A 20903-nucleotide genomic window follows, 5' to 3' on the forward strand; every position below is an offset into this window, starting at 1 on the left:
GCGCGCACTGATGCTCTGTATTAATTAGGTAGCGACAAGGGCGGCGGCGAGCGCGGCCTCTCCGGGGGCGCGCACCGATGCTCTTCGTTAATTAATTAGCGACAGGGGCAGCAGCGAGCACAGCCTCCCGGGGACACGCACCGATGCCCTTTATTAATTAATTAGCCCTTTATTAATTAATTAGCGACAGGGGCAGCAGCAAGCATGGCCTCCCCAGGGCAGGGACTGCGAAACAGGGCAGACACCCTGCTACAGCAGGCGGTGGAGCTCGTCGAAGTTGAGCAGGTTGTTGGCCGTCTCGGACCAGGCGGCATGGGTCGCTCCGTCCATCTCGGAGGCAAGGCTGTTGGTGCTGTCCAGTGTGTGGTTCGTGCCCCCGATCACTGCATGGCATTCAGGGCAGATGCTCCTCTCCATTGCCCCCCCACAGTCCCCAATCACATAGATATGCCCATTTCTGCACTTGAACCAGTGGCCACGGGGACAGCCAATAGCACGGACAATCTGCACCCGCTCCACGTCGGAGATCCCCAGCCCCGACAGGGGCAAGGCCGCGTAGAGCCTCTCCAGGGCAGCCTTCATCGCAGCCTCATCGTCCTCTGTGAATTTCTTTGTCCCTTCCAGGATCTCACGTGCACTGGCAATCTCTGCTGCCAGTGCTGGGGTGATCATCCCGCTTGCACCTTTGCACCTTGCCAAGAGGCTCAGCAAATAGGTCAGTCTCTGAATCTCAGACTGCAGGTCAGAGAGCTCCTGTCCTGTAAAACTGAGGCGCGGCTTATCCAGCCACTCCTGGACTTCATCCAGCCGCTTTCTCAGCGCCTTCCTCTCACTTGCATCAATTTTACTCAGAGAATTGATTAGGTCAGCTACACGTTCGTAGAAGTTAAGCTGGTTCTCCATTAGTCCGATACTCTTTGTTGAGAGATCAGAAGCTCCGAGTTTATCTTCTAGCATGAGGTACTTAAGGGGTAGATTCCTCTGCAGAACAGCATTCCCTAACAGTGCAGCCCGCAGTCTTTGTCTACTAGACTCAATTTCCTGTGCTGGGCCTTGGATTTTCTCTTTCACCTTTTCTATCTCATCTAGCCGTCTTTTCACAATGGTGCCATATCTCAAATTCTTTCTGATAGGTGTCTGACAGATAGGGCATACCTTCAGCTTGATGACATTGTCATCTTCATCCATATAATGGTCAAGGCCTTGGGACTCAAAGACGTGGCCACAGTCTTCGAGCTGTACAAATCGAGCGTCTGGGTCTTCCTCAAAGCCAAAAAAGATCTGGGTGAGTTCCTCACGGTCACAAACAAGGCACTTCTTTGGGCAAGGCTCTCCGCACAATCCAATACAAGGATGACCACAGCACAGCAGCTTAGCACATGGTACATTGCAGCGAGGCCTATTGCATGGTTCAGAGCAAAGATTGGTACACCGGTAGTGCTGGCACTGCCACTCACATGGCTCGGCACATGGAAAACAGCTCATTCCACATTTCTTTTTACACCTGCTGTGGACACAGCGGTTCTGACATTCCAACTGACAGGGAGGGCATTCTGCAGTACAAGGCTGCTGACACTTGTGGGAGCAGACCAAGAAGCGCTTGCACGGGCTGTTACATGGCTTATGAAATCTTCCTTCAAAGCACGTATGACAGGAACCTGTGCACACATGTCCACACTCCAGTGTGACAGAACACTTAGTCTTACATTCCACAGGCTTCTCGCCTTTCATCTCCTCAGCGATCCAGCATTTAAGTTGCTGGTTGTGGCCACATTTCAGCATGACTGTAACCAGTTCAGGACACTGCTTAGTGCATTCCTGCCCACAGAATTTGTTGCATGCATGCCCGCAGTTCAACTTTTTCTGGCAAGGTTCTTGGCAAAGAAACTCCCTGTCTGGAGTAAAGCATGGCACCATCTGCAGATGGCCACACTTAGAAATAGTTTTCTCTACTATCACCATGCATGGTCCACAGGGCTCGTAACATGACCGCGGACAGCGGTGCCCATCTGCACAAAGCACCTTTTGACAAGGCTTCAGACACTGGTACTCTTTGTGCTCTATGTCATATGGGTGACATGCCCTTGTGCAAACATGTCCGCAACTCAGCCTAAATTCACAGGGACGACTACAGCCTCCTTCTGGGACTTTGCTGAAGTCTGCTGCTGTAGATACCAGTGTCTTGGTTTCAGGGTGGTTTTGACAGCAAAGCACCAATGAGCGGCCAATGTGACCTTTCTCCCGAAGGGTGTGAATGATCTTGCTCCAGAGAGGAACCTTGCTAAGCATTCTCATATTTCCAATACAATACAGCCCTTTCTTAGCTCTGGATAATGCTACGCATATCCGATTAGGGATCTGTAAGAACCCAGTTCTCTCCTCTTTGTTGCTCCGCACAAGAGACAGCAGAATAATATCATTCTCCTCCCCCTGGTACTTATCTACCACATGAACTTTCACACCTGCAAAGGTCTTGGCTGGCATGAGCTTACGCAGACAGAAAAGCTGTCCAGTGTAAGTAGTGAGAATGGTGATCTGAGAAGGTAGATAATCCTGACACAAGAAGTATTTGCACAGTTCCACTACAAACTGGGCCTCATGTGCGTTCTGGTGGCTTTTCCCTTCCTGGATCTCTTGCTCAGGAAAGTCATGTTCCACAAAGAAGAGGTTAGATAAGACCCCCTGAAACAAGAGAAAGGAATGTCAGAAACAGAATTCCAGCTTCTGTCACTGCAGCCTGTTTCCATGTCCCTGATTATCCACTGACAGGAGGATTCTTAAGGAGACGCCTACAGTATCCTCTCAGATTTCCATAGCATATTCATCCAATAGGAATTTAAGCTTATTAATCACATTTCAGCTTATTAGTGACACTTCAGTATCCTAATACAAAATTAGTTCCTGTGGATGATTTTGTTCCCTATCTTTTCAAAGTTGTTTCTACTGTACCTTTTCAGTTTGTAGAAAAGAGAAGATTAAGTGCTAGTAACATTTCTCAAAGCATCATAGTTCCATTTCACACTCATGGCTCAAACAATGTCTTGTTTTGGCCACGTGGGAAAAAGATAGTAAGTAAACAGTGCACAAGGCTTAGCACTTGCCTAAAACTGCCTAGCAAAAAACATGCCTTCTCAGTTACTGCAGTAAAAACAAAGCAGCAAGGAGGATTGCTTTTCCACCAGGAAAACTAGGAACACTAGGGACTCCAGTAGTCACCATCTCCAGGTGTGTAGCGTTGTCTGCTCACCTGTTCAAAAATTCCATTTCCCTTGAGTTAGTACAGACCTTTATTTCTTGCCTATTAACTGGAATTCTTCTACGCATAAGAAATTCTTGGGCTATGTGCCAAAACCCAGAGACTGTTTTTATCAGGGAAGAACAGTTTTTGTAGATCAAACACAGATCTCTGGTTTTCCAAGGTGTCCATAGTGGCATAGAGCCCACTGCTGTACAATTTAATTCAGTGATCACCTATGTTGGTTATTGTAGTAGATGGGAGATTCAATTTTGATGCCTTTTAGTATCTCAAGTTTGTTTTAAGGCCAGATGGAACCATAAGATTCCCCAGAATAGCTTCTCATAGGAGAAATGGGGTAAAATTTTGTGGTCTCCTAAGCTGTATGTTTTCAGTGCCATTTGTTTGGTTGGGTTTTGGGGGTTTTTTGTTTGGTTTGGGGTGGTTTGTTTTTGGTTTTTTTTTAAATATGTTTAACTAAAGCATCTTCTACAAAATACTTGGTCTGGATTTCAAGATACCAAAAGAGAACCTGCTACTTTCTCAGATGATTTATTTACTAGAATAAAAGCTATCTTCAGGATTAATTTTCTCTTTTCTAGCTTCAGTATTCTGCTATAGTTTTCAGTATGCTTTCCTCACCCAGTTAAAGAGCTTTTAACTAATTAATACTGTCTTTTCATGAAGAGAGATTTACACAGGCTAAGTTACTGTAATCCTTTTTTGTAACTACCTCCAATTCTTTCTCCCCAGGTGTTCAGTTGCTTGTTGTGCACGTTAGCCAATAAGTGATCGCTTTATACTTTTAAGTTGAATAGATCTTGTTTGCAGATGTTGTGTATTGGTAAAATGCCCAAAGAGAGAACCCAAGGAAGGAGGGTTCCAGTAATGAAGTCACCTATCTTATGTTGGAGTTTCACGTTATTATGCCTTAGAGTCTCTCATTTAAGATTTCTTCCTAGCTTTCAATCTCCTACAGTTCTTTTGGTCCCTCTTCCATTTTTCACTGTTCTTTTAAAGTCATCAGTACAGGATCCATTTCCAGTGTCCACCATCACTAATGCCAGAAGAACTACAAATTACTTGCCTAATTCTATACCACACATTTCCTTGATTCAGGTATAAATCTCAATAACCGAACTTGATCTAAGAATTTGAAATCCTTGAACACTATATTTTACAGAAACTCATTTTAGTCAGAAACAGGACAAAAACCAATTGATTGGATAGCTGAAAACTCACTTTTATGTTCTCATACTTCAGGACAGAGGGATGGTTCTCCAGCTCCTGGTATATATGAGGACTGAGAAGCTGGGCAATTTCAGGACGCATGCGGTGCTGAAACACAAAGAGGCTTTATCAGTCTCGAGGAAGGACCACCATATTTCCCTGTCAATATTCTGTTGTTCCACTATACAGACCGTGGCTGAATACAAGACGAGGATGACTTTCCAGTAAAAGTCAAGAAGGGAGCACCTCCTAATTCCCCACCCTCCCCCACCCCATCACTGCCACCACCAGCAATTACAGGGGGAGTAGTAGCACAGTATCTTCAAGAAAATCATTTGGCAAGGTTGTTGTAATAAGAATGCTGGTTTCAGTGCAAATCTAAGAACACTGTTCTAGATAACAATAGCCAGCACCTCACCCTGACCACTACATGAGTTCTGCTAGGTACAGGACTGCTGGAGGTAGAATTAATTTCTCCAGGCACCAAGATTGATGATTATAGCAATTTAGCAGGAAGCAGCTTCATGAGAAGACTTGTGCTGTCAGTCTCCAGAGTTCTGGAAGTTTCAGATGCCACAATAAGCCATGTTCATTGCACTAAAACATGTGGGAACCACAGTGCCGCAGATGACATCACTGAATAATTTGAAATATACTGGAACACTGTTTGTGGCAGTTTGACAGCTCTTACCATTCTTCTCAGGAATTAAATAGCCCATTATTTTCTTTTAGGCTGCTCTGAGAGTAGAAATATAAACTTAAGTGTACTACAAACTTAAAACAACTTAAATGCAAATGCAATGGAGCTTTTTTTACAGGTCTTTCTCACTTGGTATTTCAGGCGGACAAAGGGGAAATTGACTTTCACCAGCCGTTCAAAGAGAGAGACTTCCAGATTGAAATTCTTGGCCAGGTCATATACATTTGCACTAGGCCGCAGCTGAAAGAGAAGGGATAGGAGGTCCACATTTTAGCACTTTTCCTACGTATTAGTGAGATTTTTCACTCATCTCTTTCTGTCACTGGTCCCCCAAAGAAAGGCCAGAGACTGGATTCTTGCAGAGGTACTAAATATCAAAGTTAGATACAGTCACAACTGAAGTGGATGCAAGCACATGTAGAATCGTATCAGTTAAACTAAAAGACAAGACCCACAGGAGCTCTACTCCAAAACTACAGGAGACAGGACCTGTGATATCTGTGGAAGCTGGGGAGCAGGAAGTCTTGGCAACCTTTCACATATGGTGTTTGGTTAAAAGGTTCCAGTTCATTTGCACAACAGTTAGAGGCATTGGTCATGGATGTTACCTGCTGGTGATCTCCAATGAGGATGAGATGCTGGCAAGCTTTACTCAGAGTAGTAATGGTGTGGGCCTCAAGCACCTCTGCTGCCTCTTCTATAATGACAATTCGTGGCTTTACTTTTTGCAAGATCTGACGGTATTTGGCAGCACCTGAGCAAGGACAGAAGATAAACCTTAGCAGAATATAATTACATGCAGACAGTATGACAAGAGTTTTCAGGGAGGGGAGCAGACTGTGTCTCAGAAAAGACTGGGGTTCTTCCCAAGATTCCCCATTTCAAGACTCAGCTTTTTGAACTTTAAAACAGCACCATACCAAGGATGGCTTCTGTATGAACAGTTATTAGGGAAGGCAGGTGGGGACTGGAGTCCTATGCCTGCCTTGGCCCTTTCCCAACACTCTCTTCAGACATAAGATACCTACTCAATACATTGATCAACACATATAAATAAACCTAAAATTGTTTCTCCAAAGTGTCATATTGCAATGACCTTTACACTACCATCACCAGAAAGCAATGCAGGGATAGCAGTGCAGGTATTGACTGTGCTTTACTCAGGCACAAGAAGTGGTGCATTTCCATTAGAAGAAAGTTGCTTGAGATGGAGGGAGTGCAAGAGTGCACAGAGGGAGTCAGAGATTAAGAAGGCTGCAGACTAATGCAGAGCCTGACCCAGGCTGTCAAGCAGCACATGATATTAATCTTTTGGCAACAAGGTTGTTTAACCATTACTAGATGCAGTGCAATATTGGTTTGCTTCCCAACTGCTATGCACCTGTAGTTGTCATCCCCACAACTTGGGCCTCCTTGAGAATGCAGAAATCTTCCTGCAGCCTCAGTTCTGTCAGCCTTTCTGCTGCTGCCTGATACTGCTGTTCATGCCGCAGAATCTGCCGTCGAATAAACCCCTGATAGGTCTGCAGCCAAAGCCTGAGAAAAAAGTGCCATTATCACACACAGCAAGGGGAACAGGATAGTGATCCAGCAGTTCTGAGTGGATTCAGTTCAAAACTTCCTCTGTGTCTTTTGGGCAAGAGATTATTAGCATCTGTACTTAGTCCCGAACCACACAGTGGAGATGACAGCACTGCCCGTGCAATACAGGGAAGGTAAAAACAAGCATGTTCAAATAAGGAACTGAACAGATATGGACAGAAACACCATGGCTTGGCAGAAAGAGTTTGCAAACTGGAACAATCCTAGGAAACATTTGCCTGACAGACCCTGCAAAATAGTTTTGTCACCTGTAAAGCCTCCAGCGGGAGTTCAGGTCAAGTTGCCACAGATCCTGAATAGCCTTGGCCTCTAACTCTGACATTGCACTCAGTTTACAGAGCTCAGCCTTCATCTTCTGCTTCATTTTCTTCCTCTGGGCAGCAGTCACCTGCAGAGAAAAAGCTCCCCAATAAGCAGTTACAGCACAAAGATTCTCCTCTATTGGCATCCCCATGTTATTCTTTACATAGTCAAGCAGAGCCAGAGCATGCTAGTGCATGCAGTTACCTCCCACTCTGCAGTCTTCCGTTGTGGTTGGGCTGTTTCTTCTTCCTGGTCCTCCAGCTTCATAGCCAACAGCACTCTGGCTAGTCCATGAGCAGCTCTGTGCTCTTCCTCCTTCCTTCCCTGAGGCTTTGCTGCCTCCTCATCCTCAATCACTCTGTCAGCTTGAATCAGGTCAGCCTCCTCTGGGATCTCCAAAAGCTCCTCTTCTGCTTCACCTTCCCACTCCTGCTCTCTCTCCTGCTGACCACCTGTGAGAGTCATCAGTCACATGCAGTAAGCCACAGCCACTCTAGCAGAATCACAGTGCAGCAGTCAGATCACTATGTGGAAATTAAGGTTAATCTTTCCACTACCTTAAAGTATCATGCATCTTTCAGTGTCTGTTAAGTAGCAGTGTCTCTTTTCTGGTACACATGCACTGCTTAGGCAAAGGCACCTGCAGAGGATGAGGGAGGGTTTTTTTGTCTGTGTGGGTTTTTTTTTGTTTGGGTTGTTGTTTTTTGTTTTGGGTTTGTTTTGTTTTGGTTTTGTTGTTGTTGTTTTTGTTGTTGTTGTGTTTGGTTTTTTTTACCTGGATTCTCAGCCTCTATATTCTCTGCAGCATCCTGGGTGAAGACAGTTACACCAAGGCCCAGCCACTCCAGAATCATTGAGCGTTGTGAAGCACTGTAGTAAAACTCCTCACAATCCTAATATAAGGAAAGTCAAATCAGCCAGGCCTATTAAACTTCAGAGTCTTAGGATGATGCCAAAGCAGCACCGTGCAGCAGCAGGCAACTAGGACAAGTCCCCTGAGAGACCTCCAGAGCTAGAAAGTCTGAGCAGCCTCAGATCTTCAGAAAGAGCATCCCTCCTCCGCTTCAGTTTAAGAGGCTTTCGTTGGGCACTTGTATTTTTATGCTGATAAAGGTCACTTAGAATCTCTGCAGTTTAAAGGAGTAAAATTTAAAGCCACTGCCTGCCCCACCTGGTCTAGACTACTGTCACTTGGCACAGCTTGCTATTCACTCCCTAACTTTCCTAGTAGCCACGAGATGCTAAAAAAGCGTGCTTGGGGAACCTCAGGCTCATTAGCAGAAAGGTTAGTAAGCATACATTGGGACTGCTTGACTCAGAAGAAAGGGACCTCTCTTACCAGACCATTCATCAGACTGTCCCAGTGATGGGGCGCAATGCATGCTTCCAACTGGCGCTCATGCAGAACTCCATATGTTGTGCACTCCAAGTGCTTTGCTCCTTCATGGAGCTCCTGCTCAGCCTGTTTCATCTCACTGGTTATCTGCTCAGAACAAAGAGAAGGGAGGCATCATTGTACTCGGAGAAAAAAAGTTCAGAAACAGCAGAACAAGAAACTGATAAAGTGAACAAGGACAGAAGAATTAAGAGGCTGACTTCAGTGTAAGTCAAGGTGAAAGAACAGGGGTGGAGGAAGTTTAGTTAGCTCCTCCAATGCACAGGCAACCCAGTCCCATCATCTCCAGTGAAGTCTGCACATACATTCACATAGGCTCTGCGGAGATGCATTGGCAAGCTGTGTCGGAATTCACAGTTCTTCCTCAGCTCCCTCAAGGTGAACTGCTTCAGGACTTCACTACTACTTCTGCCCCCAACACGCACCATCCCATGTTTTTGGAATGTGTATATTCCTGGGAATGAAAGAGAAATATTAGCACTAAAGAGGCAAGCTCTGTTTTCTGCAGTAGGACAAGGGGTAGGGAGAACACCCTTTGTCTGCAAATGCTGCACTGGATTGGTCCGAGTAAAGTTTTCTTACTGTATATCAATGGGGCTACAGTCACTAGAAAAAGCCAAGAGGGCAAGTCATCATGCCAGAAGATAGGCAGAGTTATAGTATAAATTCTCCCTGACCCTCCCATCATACTTGTCAGGCACTCTTACCTTCCAAGAACTGATCCAGTGCATGGTTAGTGTAGCAGACTACAAGGATAGGAGACTTCTGGACAGTGGTTTGCCACACATGCTTATTAGTCAAGAGAGCCTGCACAATCTTCAAACCCACGTAAGTCTTTCCTGCAAAACAAGCTCAGAGTCAGAAATGGGTAATTCACCCTCTACAGAGTGCCTTGAAACACAGGAATCATCAAAACCAGATACAAGACTTCCTTCTAGGCGGCAAATCTGATCTGTGCCAAGCAAGCTGACCCCAGAGGTAACTAGTTTACAAAATGTAAACAGAGTAACATGACACTGTCTTTTTGGCCTGTAGTTGAGCAAGGCCATGCTCTGCCAGAATGTTGTCTTTTGGTTAATACACTGGACTTGGACCCAGAGTTTCCTCTGCCACTGTGTCCCCCAGCCCACTCTGATACCGGCTTCATACATGGCATTTGGCTGCACATGAAACATCCACATACTAGTGGAATACAAGCAGTGGTGCTTGTTGAGTTCAGGTACCATTTAAAACAATTACAGTTAATATTGTAATGCTTTACTCACACAGAGGATCACGGTTGAACACTCCCAATGTTCTAACATGCCATGAAGACAAATAGGATTGTTGCACAGCAAGAGGTACCATGTTATCAAAGATGGTTGAAAATTTTTTCACCCCAATACACAAGCAGAGCCAACAGTGCAGTTGGTGTCTACTTGCAACTAGGCTGGCGATGCGCAAGACCAGATATGGGTATCTGAGGATATTTTAACTTTCTCCACAGCTCATGCTAACCGGGCTACTCAAGCATCAATTAGGCATAGGACTAAAGCTTTGGAGACAGTACAGCAGGCTTTCTCTGAAGTTTATCTCCCTAAATGGGGGAATCAGGGAGAACTTCTTAACTGACAGAGACTTAAAGCAAAGGTTTCTCACCAGTCCCAGGAGGTCCTTGGATAATAGCCAGCTCCTTAGTGAGTGCAAGACTCAGTGCCTGCATCTGAGACTCATCTAATCTCAAGGTTTCCGCTGAAAGCCACTGCTTGGGATCTAGAACATGGACGCTTTGCCTTCTCAAACCATCAGGGTGTATCTCTTCATCCAACAGGGGATCTTCCATCAAGGGTGCAAAGTTGTAGGCAGTATCCATTGTCAGGTATGCTGGCTTCTTCACCTGTGCATCACATTCCACGATGTACTTCTGGAATGGGATATCTTCTTCCTGGATTTCCTGTAACCCTTCTAACACATGCAGATAGGCCTCAAAGTAGGCAGTTGTCTCTACCATGAGGAAGGAGTCTGAGGGCTGAACCTCTGCCAGCAGTGCCTGGCTCTGTGCATTAAAACAAAGCTGCACAATCCCGTGGGCAAGATCTGCATTATCACGATTAGAAACAGTGGCAAAAAGGCATGTTTCAAAGTGATCTTTGGACATGCAGATCAAGGATCCATATAGCAACCGTTTTGAATTCTGCCATCGTACAAACTTCAATGGTTTTATGTCAAACTGGACCTTGTAAACAATACCAGTTGGGGAACAGAGAGGGGCAATAATCTTTGTGTCAAAGTAGATCCTGATATCATCAAATTTTTTCTTTCTCAAACCTTTGTCCTCAAAGCTCTGCAAAAGCTCCAAAATACCTTCCCTTAAAGGCCTTACAAAATCTTCTCTCAAAAGCCGGAAATGGGTGTCAAGATAAATGCTGGTGCTCTCATAGCTTCCAGAAACATTATTGGGACGTAGGAAGGGTTTCTCATCAAGGCGTACCTCATTATAGGTTGGATAAATGGTCATTGTACGATAGGTTTCTTCTTGACCACCAGTCTGAGGCTGCATAAGAATATAGTTATCAGCCCTCAGTGTGCCTTCACGTCTCTTCTCCTGCAGATGCTGCACAAGCATCTGGACTTTATTTAGATTCTTCTCTGTTTCTTCTGTGATGTCCACACCAGAAGCTCTCAGGGCATTTATGGATGCTGGCAAGACTGTCAAGAGAATGGAGATTTTCTGCACAGAGCTGACTGGGAAAATACTGACCAGGTCCTGAAGAAGCGAAATGATGTTGCTAATATGCACAGGGTACTGATGACGTACAGCAGGGACTGCTTCTGTCATCATGTCAGACACATACTGTGGCAGACAGATCTTGAGAAAGTTGGACTCCTTCACCACTCCAAGAAGCTGTTGGACACTCTGTCTATCCATTCGGGAACTGCATGCTTTTCGAAGCACCTGGCAAACGAGCTGAAGAAAATTGGGTTTCATAGCCATTTGGGAAAGAAGTTCCTTCAAACCCGAACTGGAAGCAAGTGTGATGACAACTTCTGAAGGGTCTTTCTGGAGAAGACTTTCTAGGAATTTATAGCCAATCCTTTTGACTTGCTGAGGCTGCTCACTGAGCTGGGCACCAACTGGGGTAGGGTTCTGGTAGAAATGAGGATTCTCCTGAGGTTGCATCCTCCTTCCCCTACCTTCATTACCCTGTCCATTCCTCAGCCCTCTAGCGCCTTCCTGGGCTTGTCCACCTTGATACCTCCTTCCCCTACCCTCATTTTCTTGCTCATTCCAGGGTCCTCTGGCCCTCTCATGTGTTTGTCCACCTTGATACCTCCTCCCCCTACTTTCATTTTCTTCCTCATTATAGGGTCCTCTAGCCCTCTCATGTGCTTGTCCACCGTGATACCCCCTTCCTCTACCCTCATTTTCTTGCTCCTTCCAGGGTCCGCTGGCCCTCTCACGTGCTTGTCCACCTTGATGCCTCACTCTCCTTCCCTCTTTCTCCTGTTTCTCCCAGTGTCCTGTGGCTCCGCTGTTGGCCTGTCCACCTTGGTTTCTTGGTTTATTGTTGCTTGATTGAGGAACCTTCCAAATCCAACCACCAACTCTCTCCTCTCTTTGCCCAGGTAGAAGAGTATAATTACTGGCTTGGGGGCTTTCCCTTAAGTGAGCTGCCTGGCCCAACACATTATTTGTTCTGTTTCTGCCTCTTCGTATAAAGCCAGTATCCCAATGACCTGCACGCCCTTAAAAAAATTAAAAAAAAAAACAAACAAAAAACACCTTAATTATAAATCAACCACATTAACTTGCCTCCCAACACAAACGCATGAGCATTTTGGCCTAGTAGTCAGCATATTTTGGACATATGGCATCAAGTTAGAAAACTACCATTATATTTGTACACTGACTTTCAAACTGGTGTTTCCTTTGTAAGCCTTTTTTCTAATTGCTAAAAAGAATGGCATACCTAGAGTTTACTTAAGCTGTTAAGCCGTGAAGAGACTAAAAAACTAAACCCTTTCCCACAGAACAGAAAGCAGAACTAAGAAAGGCCAAAGATGAAGCTTCCTGCACAGGACAGGATTTACTCAGGAGTTTGCTGTCATTGAACTAATGACAAAGGCAGCAGCAGCTGACTTTGACTGCATATAGCACAGTTAAAACACAGACCTTCGGATGAAGCCCAGCCTCTCAGAGTACCAGGAAGCAAAGACCACATGGCCTTTGTCACGCTTTCACCAGAACACTTTGGGAAGGACCGAACGCTAGCAGAAACAGTTAGCAAAGAGATTGCTGCAGTGCATTGTCACCTCATGGCCCCAGCCAGGCTTCAGCGGCAAATAAGGGAGTGCTGGAATTTAGGCTCGAGAGGAAATTTCACCATAGGCAGGCACAGAAGGAGCGGGTCCCCCCTGTACCGGCACCGTCCCCAGGCCTCCCACAGCCTTCCGTCCCGCATTCGCCGGGCGACCCTCACCTCTCCCTCCAGCTCGGGGCTGCCAGGAGCAAGGCTCCTGCCCGGCACCCGCCATCGCTCGGCCCGGCGGCTCCTCTGCAGGGCGCCGCAGCTCTCCGGGGCGAGGGCACCGTTCAGCGCTGCGGGCTGCACCGCTCCCGCACCCCAACGCGGCCGCCGCCGCCGTCGTGCTGCTGCGCTCCGCGCACGGCCCGGGAGCCGCCGGGCCCGCCCCGCCACCGACGAAAGTTTCGTCTTTCCAGTTCCCCGCAAGGCCCGCCCCGGCCCCCCCCCCGGTACCGCTCGTCACCGGCGGGTGGTGCCCCTGAACACAGAGCCTCTCCTCCTTTCTCCGGTCCCAGCGGCCGCCCGCGGGAAGCGCCGCCGCTTTCGGTTTCCTTTCCTTTCCTTGCCGCCCGGCGGGGCGGGGCGGGGCGGGGGCAGCCGTCGCCCCACCCACAAGCTCGGTCCTGGGCCGGCTCCGCGCGTGCGCGGCCGCCGGCTCACGTGGTGGCGCGCGGTTCCGGGGCGGAGCTGGGGGGGACGCGACGCGACGCGACGCGACGGGACGGAGGTTGCGGCCATGCTGCAGAGCCTGGGCCTGGTGGGCACTATCGCAGAGGGGGACGCGGGGCCCGAGGACCCGGAGTCTGGGGGCTCCGAGGATGAGGAGGTGGGGCCGGGCAGGATCTGTTGCCTGGGTCGTGGGCGGGCCGGGGCCGGGGCCGGGGCCGGGGCCGAGGTCGGGGCCGAGGTCGGGGCCGAGGTCGGGGCCGAGGTCGGTGCGGTCCGGGTCGACCGTCCCGCGGTCGTTGCTCATCAGTGTTACCACAGGAGCTGCGCCGAGCGCCGGGCCCCAGACGGCGGGGCCCCACCGGCGGGGACTTCACTGCCGCCTTTGTCTTCGGCGAGGCGGAGGCCGGCGGAGAAGGCGCCTGGGCGGCGGCACTGCGCCAGCTCCGCGGCAAGGTGAGGCCCGGGGCTGAGACTGGGGCTGCAGTGCCTGAGGCCACAGTGCCCCACGCTCTCCCGGGCGCCTCTTACAGCTCCTCTTTTGTGGTTTTCTGCCTAGAGAGCAGCTACGACGCTGGACGAGAAGATCGAGAAAGTGAGACAAAAAAGGAAGTTCCAGGTCAGGACCTTTCTCTCTCATTACTGGAAAGACTGGTGCAGGTTTGGCCTTCTACTGTGCTCTCTCCGGAGGCACAGACTCTGAAAGCATCCTGAGGTGCAGCGGTCAAGCTGCAGCTCATCACCTCGACCGGCTTTGCAGCCACACCTGATGCGTTGCTGAACTGATGAGAATGCAGAATTTTTAATGCTTAAGGTTATGCAAAACCATGGATCTGTGAATGGGCTCATAATAACAACAAAGAAAAGCTCACAAAGGATTGAAGTTTCTTTTTTATCCTTTCTTTTTAAAACTTCTTTTTAAAATCTTTTTCTAGGAAAAAGAAGCTAAACAGGCAAAAGAGAGAGATGAAGATGCGGAGACTGAGGATAATCAAACCAAAAAGAAGGAGTGTGAGGATTTCAGTAGGGACGAAGAAGATCTGGAGTCTCAGTATTCATTGGATGATGAAAATATCTTCACAAAAGCAGGTATTAGCAGTATGTAGAGAGATGGTCAGGAGTAAGAATCTGACAGACTGTTGGCTCACTGGAGGAAAGTCTGTAGTGAAGCCTTGCTGGGAGTGGGCAAGAACCTGTTATTTTTTGTTGTCTTCCTTCTGCGACATTCCTTCTTATTTTGGTCAAGCTTGTTTTGAATGATAGCCATAGTACTTTAATTGAACTCGTCCCTGAGGAAGCATATTTACTTGGTATTTTACTCCGCTGCATGCCTGTAGTTGTTTCTGAGGCTTCTCCCTCAATAGCTCATTCAGAGCAAAAAGTATGAGATGAAGGTAGTCACCATATCTTGTTATGTGTTTAGCTGTGCTTGTTAATTCCTGTCACACTTCTGCTTTCTCTGCAGATACAGTCAAAGTGAAGGAACGGAGGAGATCAAAAAAGGGAGAAAAGGTAAGTGTTGGACAGAATGACACTAGGTCATTTTCCAGCATTTCTTCTGGAGGAATTTGACTTTGGTTAACAAACTGTAGCTCCAAAAACAGCCCAGAGCCCTTTGATAACTTGTTGTGTTGCTGCCTGCATTGTTCCACTTTTGTTGTTGCTGTTTCTAGGAAGCAGAGAGCTTTTTTGAAGATGCCTCTCAATATGATGATAACTTGTCATTCCAGGACATGAATCTTTCACGACCTTTGCTAAAGGTATTTACCTAGTTTAGTTATTACATATGTTACTCTGAGGAATGTTGTACAGCCTCCCCTCCACCAATCAGAACTGTCAAATTCTTCTTCTCTTTGCAGCCTCTCTGAAAAGGAAATTATGTGGGAGCTAGTGTGGTAGTCCTTTAGGAGCTGTTATTCCCAAATAATGGAAACCATTCTTTGATTTGCAATGTGCCAACACTATCTTGAGTGGGACTTGTCACAGAATCATAGAATGGTTGAGGTTGGAAGGGACCTCCGGAGGTCATCTTGCCCAACCCCCACTGCTCAAGCAGGGCCACCTAGAGCTGGTTGCCCAGGATCACGTCCAGACGGCTTTTGAATATCTCCAAGGATGGAGACTCCACAATCTCTCTGGGCAAGCTGTGCCAGTGCTCAGTCACCCTCACCGTGAAAAAGTGTTTCCTGGTGTTCAGAGGGAACCTCCTGTGTTTCAGTTTGTGCCCATTGCCTCTGGTCCTGTCACTGGCACCACTGAAAAGAGCCTGGCTTTGTCCTCTTTTCACCCTCCCTTGAGGTATTTGTATACATTGACAAGTTCCCGCCCTAAGCCTTCTCTTCTCCAGGCTGAACAGTCCCAGCTCTGCCAGCCTTTCCTCATATGTGAGGTTCTCCAGTCCCTTCATAATACTTGTGGCCCTTTGCTGGGCTCCCTCCAGTATGTCCATGTCTCTCTTGTACTTGGGAGCCCAGCGCTGGGCACAGCGCTCCAGGTGTGGCCATACCAGTGAGAAAGTTTAATTGCTCTATCTCCTTTGTAGGCAATCACAGCTCTTGGCTTCAAGCAACCAACCCCAATTCAGAAGGCTTGTATCCCAGTGGGTCTTCTGGGGAAGGATATTTGTGCCTGTGCTGCCACTGGGACAGGTAAGGGGTTGAGCAGGGCACAGGAAACATGGAGAATTAGCTATTCACAATGATTGGTAATTCTTAATTTTCTTCTTTAGGTAAAACAGCTGCCTTCATCTTGCCTGTCCTTGAGCGCCTGATTTACAAACCTCGTCAGGCTCCAATAACACGGGTATTGGTTCTAGTGCCAACACGAGAACTGGGTATTCAGGTGCACTCTGTTACAAAACAGCTGGCGCAGTTCAGCAGTGTCACAACTTGCCTTGCTGTAGGTTAGTATTAAGTTGCTTATGTGAACTGTACAGCTCGCTGTAAACTGTTATACAGAACTGGGAATTCCGTCTTATAGAACTGGAGGCTGCACAGTTATTGCAGGCATGCTTCTAATAGGTGTCCTGTGGTTTAAAATCTCACTTTCCAATACTGTGCTGTACTTCTTGTTTGTTGGTTTCTGAGAAGGAAAAGCTGGGATCACTTCTAATTGTGAATGTGGTATTAATCTGAGTTGCTTCCCATTCCTCAGGCAGTTTGCATCTGTGTAGTCTGCTGCAGCCTGCTCAGGGAGTTGGCAGTGCATGTTTGCTCTGTTTCAGGTGGCCTAGATGTGAAGACTCAGGAAGCAGCTCTTCGCTCTGGGCCAGACATTCTTATCGCCACTCCTGGGCGACTGATTGATCATCTCCACAACTGCCCTTCTTTCCACCTGAGCAGTGTTGAGGTGCTGATTTTGGATGAAGCGGACAGGTAGGCTAAGTAGGACTGCACTGAAAAAGGAGATGGTAGTTTTCTGCTTTCCTTTTCCCAGGCTATAGGGCAGTCTTTGTTGCCCTGCCTTAAATAATGTTTCTTAGCTAGAACCAGATGAAGCTGCCTTACCTTGCTGTTTTTCTCCTGTGTAGGATGCTGGATGAATACTTTGAGGAACAGATGAAGGAAATAATCAGGTTGTGCTCCAACCACCGTCAGACAATGCTTTTCTCTGCCACAATGACAGAGGAGGTAAGACAGGCTGCTGAGAAGCATACTGAGGCAGAAAGCCGAATAGAAGTTTGTCTAGCCTTTTACTAGAGATTATGTGGACTTTTTCTTTTTTTCTTAACCTGTTTTGGTAGGTGAAAGATTTGGCTTCTGTTTCCCTGAAAAATCCCGTCCGAATTTTTGTGAACAGCAACACAGATGTTGCCCCTTTCCTGCGGCAGGAATTCATCCGGATCAGACCCAACCGAGAAGGGGACCGTGAGGCCATTGTATCAGGTTAGTGATGAGGAAAGAAAAGCTGGAATCAGTAGGTGACTATGAAGCAGGCTGCTGAGAGGACTTTCTTTCAGCTCTACTGACACGAACCTTCCCAGATCATGTGATGCTTTTCACCCAGACCAAGAAGCAAGCTCACCGTATGCACATCCTACTTGGACTGATGGGTCTACGGGTTGGGGAGCTTCATGGGAACCTCTCTCAGGCACAGCGGCTGGAAGCACTCAGGTATTAGCAGGCTTAGTTGGTAATCATAGACAAAAAAAAAAAGTTAGGAGTTGGAAGTTTTAGGGCAGAAGTGGATTGCTGTATTCATTGCTAATACATTTGCTATCTCTGCTCAGGCACTTTAAGGATGAGCAGATTGATATTCTCGTAGCTACAGATGTGGCTGCACGTGGACTTGATATTGAAGGTGTTAAAACAGTGAGTATTTACAGCGCTGAGCTTTTTTAAGGAGTCCTTTAATGTTTTTTCCCTACTAACACTGTTTCTGTTACAGGTAATCAATTTTACCATGCCAAACACCACCAAACACTATGTTCATCGAGTAGGTCGGACAGCAAGAGCAGGCAGGGCTGGTCGTTCAGTTTCACTTGTGGGTGAGGAAGAGCGCAAGATGCTGAAGGATATTGTGAAGACTGCCAAAACACCAGTGAAAGCCAGAATTCTCCCCCAAGGTACGCACTTCACTGAGATAAAAAAGCAGAAGAGCAATACACAGGGAAGATCATGGTACAGAGGGACACTAAAAGAGAGGCTGAGAAACAAGATGGTCTTTGTGAGCTGCTTCTGATGTTCAGCTGTATCATTTTCAGATGTCATACTAAAATTTCGAGAGAAGATTGAGAATCTAGAGAAAGATGTGTATGCAGTTCTGTGCTTGGAGCGTGAGGAACGTGAGATGCAGCAGTCAGAGGCCCAGGTAAGCGTTTTTTTTAGGATTTTTTTTTTACCTTAGTTGTTTTTTACGTACTTAACCTGCCTACTTTAGAAAGGGAGGAGAGAGATATTTTTTTAGCCACCATGAGCTCACTTCTTCTGCCTGAATTATCTCAGATCAATAGGGCAAAGAAGCAGCTGGAGACAGGAAAACAAGAGACTGTGGGTGCAGGTTTGGAGCGGAGCTGGTTCCAGACCCGTGAGGAGAGGAAGAAAGAGAAACGTAAGTCATGACACTGCTGCCATGTTAAATTCCATAGCTGCAACTGGACTCTGCTCTGTACTTTAAGAGGTTCTTTATTATGTGTTTTAATTTCTCCAGTGGCTAAAGCCCTGCAGGAGTTTGACCTAGCATTACGAGGGAAAAAGAAAAGGAAGAAATTTATGCAGGACAGACAGAAAAAAGTCCAAATGACAGTGAGTGCTTGTCCTTACAAGTGGGACCCTGGTGCACTATCGTAGTTTTCCCTTGGCAAAACCTCACATCACTGTAAGCTTGCATTTTAACACCTTTCAGCCAGAGGAGAGGTCACAGTTTGAAATCTTGAAATCTCAGATGTATGCTGAGCGGCTGGCAAAAAGGAATCGCCGAGCAAAGCGAGCCAGAGTCTTGCCAGAAGAGGAACCAGCAGCAGCACCAGCAGGTGGAGACTTTCGTTTTACAGCTGACTTACCTTATGTCACTTAAAATCTAAACTAATTTGTATAGAGGGAGGCACTGGTCTTTGAAGGAATGGCCACTGGTGCTGGCCAGGGTGTGTGTTTGCAGAGAGGAATCATTGCTTTTCCTGATGGTTAGGCTCGTTGTGGTCAAGGCTACTGGGCTCTAGTAAACAAGATGATGCTGTGGCCTTCTCTTTACAGCCAATGTTCTGACTATTGTCTCTATGTTAGGCCCCAAGCGGAAGAAAAAATTGTCTGTGTTTGATGAAGAGCTTACCAACACAAGCAGGAAGGCTCTGAAGCAGTACCGTGCCGGGTAATGTCTTAGCAATACCACATTAGCGCAGACTTTAGTAGGTGGGATTTTTTTTTTGCATCTCTGGACTTTCTCAGGGATACTTTGACTGATATTGGGGGAAAAGGTGGGCAGAGTAGAGAAGGGATTCTTGCAAGAAGTACTGTTCTATTGATGTACTTCAGTGGTTTTTGTCTTACCTCTATGCCTCCTCCCCTCTCTCTTAAAAAGCCCATCATTTGAAGATCGGAAACGCTTGGGTATGGCCCAACATAGGAAAGGAGGAAACTTCAAGTCCAAGTCCAGGTATAGCTCCCTTTACTTTCTTATTCAAGATTATTCTTTTTCCTGCTCTCTACCCTCATCTTGTGATTGTTTAAAGGCCCTTGCTAAAAGGTTTGTTGGTTCTGCAGTAGCTTATGCTTCTCTACTGCAGGTCTGATGCTGAGGGCAATCAAGAATACTGCCTTTAATAGCACATTCCTAGGCTTCTACTTGGGAGAACATTGCCTAGAAAATGCTCAGTTCTGTTCCTTGTCTGTCATTGAGCGTTGGGCTGGTAGAATGTAATTTCAAATATCTTCTCTTTCAGGTACAAGAGAAAGTAAGAACTGTTGGTCATTACCAAATGGGTGATTTCAGACACGCTCTCTCCACGGCCTGGATTGCTTTGTACTGCAAGGAGACAACTTCAGTAATATTGAATATTTTTTCTTCAAGTTCTGGAATAGCTTTGGGGTGTTTGTTAATACCTGGTTGAAGACCCTGTATGAAAACATCTTCAGCAGCCCATGCAATAAAGGATTGATTCCTTTTTTTTTAAAAAGTTTCATCTGTTTTATAGGATAACTAGAGCAACTAAGAGCTGGGATATGTTACATCTTTCTATCAGACTTAGTTCATGTAGGTCAAGTGGCCTTTAAGGCAAAAACTGGAGAACACTTACTACTTTGTTTATATACTTCTGTGATCCTGATTAATCAATATGGCTGAAAAGGATTTCTATAGTTGAGGTGCTATTTCTAAGATAGGGAAAAAAAGTTTTTCAGGCTACCTGACACAAAGATGATTTCAGAGGTAACAGTCACAGGAATTAAAACAAACCTTCCAAGAAGCTACTGTCTGAGGAAAGATTGTCTCCAAAGGTTGGGGGGGCAGACAGCTTCCTCCTAACTGAAAAAAAAGCAGCTGTAAGCTGAGGCAGGAAGACTACAACCAGAATGCAAGCTGGTTGACATTATTGTATGTAATTAATGATAGGTTTGTTCATCCTGACTTTTTTTTTTTAATGGAAGCAATGCAGCTCCACCTGTAAAGATCAAGCAGGTTTACTGCAGGCTAATAAGCAGCAGCTTAATGCAGAGCATCAGAGATCACTATTCCTAATACAGGCACTGTTGTACTTGTCCCACTATGAGTAGAGCAGGGAGAATTCTGATCAGTGACCCACACTTAATTTCATCAAAATGTTTAAACTCTCTTTGAATTTTTACCATCTCCACCATGCCAACAATTTTTTTTCATCAGCCTTGCTAAATTTCACTGATATGCTTTAATTCCTGTAAGGAGCACAGACCAAGATGGGCCTAAGTGGTCCAGACCAACCATTAACTTCTGAACTGTCAATACAAATTGAGCTTTTTGCTTCACACCTGCTCTTCTTCCGGAGTCACCAAAGTGCAGTAGTGAAAGGTAATGGCT

General features: G+C 46.5%; 2 protein-coding genes across 2 annotated transcripts; one reads left to right on the forward strand and one right to left on the reverse strand.

Moving 5' to 3' along the window:
* Positions 1 to 42: 42 nt before the first annotated feature.
* On the reverse strand, positions 43 to 13171 carry ZNFX1 (zinc finger NFX1-type containing 1). Its single transcript, XM_069800397.1, has 13 exons — positions 12927 to 13171; positions 10105 to 12192; positions 9174 to 9305; positions 8772 to 8920; positions 8410 to 8553; positions 7846 to 7963; positions 7275 to 7522; positions 7016 to 7155; positions 6547 to 6701; positions 5774 to 5919; positions 5295 to 5405; positions 4478 to 4573; positions 43 to 2682 (listed from the first exon to the last, which is right to left on the reverse strand). Exons 1-13 carry the CDS (start codon positions 12979 to 12981, stop codon positions 250 to 252), a joined length of 6015 nt encoding a protein of 2004 aa, XP_069656498.1. The 5' UTR covers positions 12982 to 13171; the 3' UTR covers positions 43 to 249.
* Positions 13172 to 13468: 297 nt separating this feature from the next.
* DDX27 (DEAD-box helicase 27) lies at positions 13469 to 20028 on the forward strand. Its single transcript, XM_069800540.1, has 21 exons — positions 13469 to 13578; positions 13740 to 13874; positions 13978 to 14037; positions 14354 to 14507; positions 14884 to 14930; positions 15092 to 15178; positions 15961 to 16066; positions 16147 to 16320; positions 16642 to 16792; positions 16948 to 17047; positions 17161 to 17302; positions 17377 to 17530; positions 17647 to 17728; positions 17805 to 17982; positions 18121 to 18227; positions 18362 to 18467; positions 18567 to 18661; positions 18762 to 18888; positions 19139 to 19223; positions 19434 to 19508; positions 19795 to 20028. Exons 1-21 carry the CDS (start codon positions 13489 to 13491, stop codon positions 19808 to 19810), a joined length of 2271 nt encoding a protein of 756 aa, XP_069656641.1. The 5' UTR covers positions 13469 to 13488; the 3' UTR covers positions 19811 to 20028.
* Positions 20029 to 20903: the final 875 nt, after the last annotated feature.

This window comes from Haliaeetus albicilla, chromosome 2 (assembly GCF_947461875.1).
Source record: "Haliaeetus albicilla chromosome 2, bHalAlb1.1, whole genome shotgun sequence".
Classification (NCBI taxonomy): domain Eukaryota; kingdom Metazoa; phylum Chordata; class Aves; order Accipitriformes; family Accipitridae; genus Haliaeetus; species Haliaeetus albicilla.

What these genes read in the sequence shown, in the direction of transcription:
- ZNFX1 (XM_069800397.1), bottom strand. Translation starts at nt 12,981, where the DNA reads ATGGCGGGTGCCGGGCAGGAGCCTTGCTCCTGGCAGCCCCGAGCTGGA. An exon ending in GCCCCGAGCTGGAGGGAGAG is followed by an intron (nt 12,193 to 12,926) that starts GTGAGGGTCGCC and finishes AATTTTTTTAAG; the next exon opens with GGCGTGCAGGTCATTGGGAT. An exon ending in TCCCGCTGGAGGCTTTACAG is followed by an intron (nt 6,702 to 7,015) that starts GTGACAAAACTA and finishes CTTTTTTCTCAG; the next exon opens with GCTTTGGCTGCAGACCTATC.
- DDX27 (XM_069800540.1), top strand. Translation starts at nt 13,489, where the DNA reads ATGCTGCAGAGCCTGGGCCTGGTGGGCACTATCGCAGAGGGGGACGCG. An exon ending in GACAAAAAAGGAAGTTCCAG is followed by an intron (nt 14,038 to 14,353) that starts GTCAGGACCTTT and finishes ATCTTTTTCTAG; the next exon opens with GAAAAAGAAGCTAAACAGGC. An exon ending in ACCAGCAGCAGCACCAGCAG is followed by an intron (nt 18,889 to 19,138) that starts GTGGAGACTTTC and finishes TCTCTATGTTAG; the next exon opens with GCCCCAAGCGGAAGAAAAAA.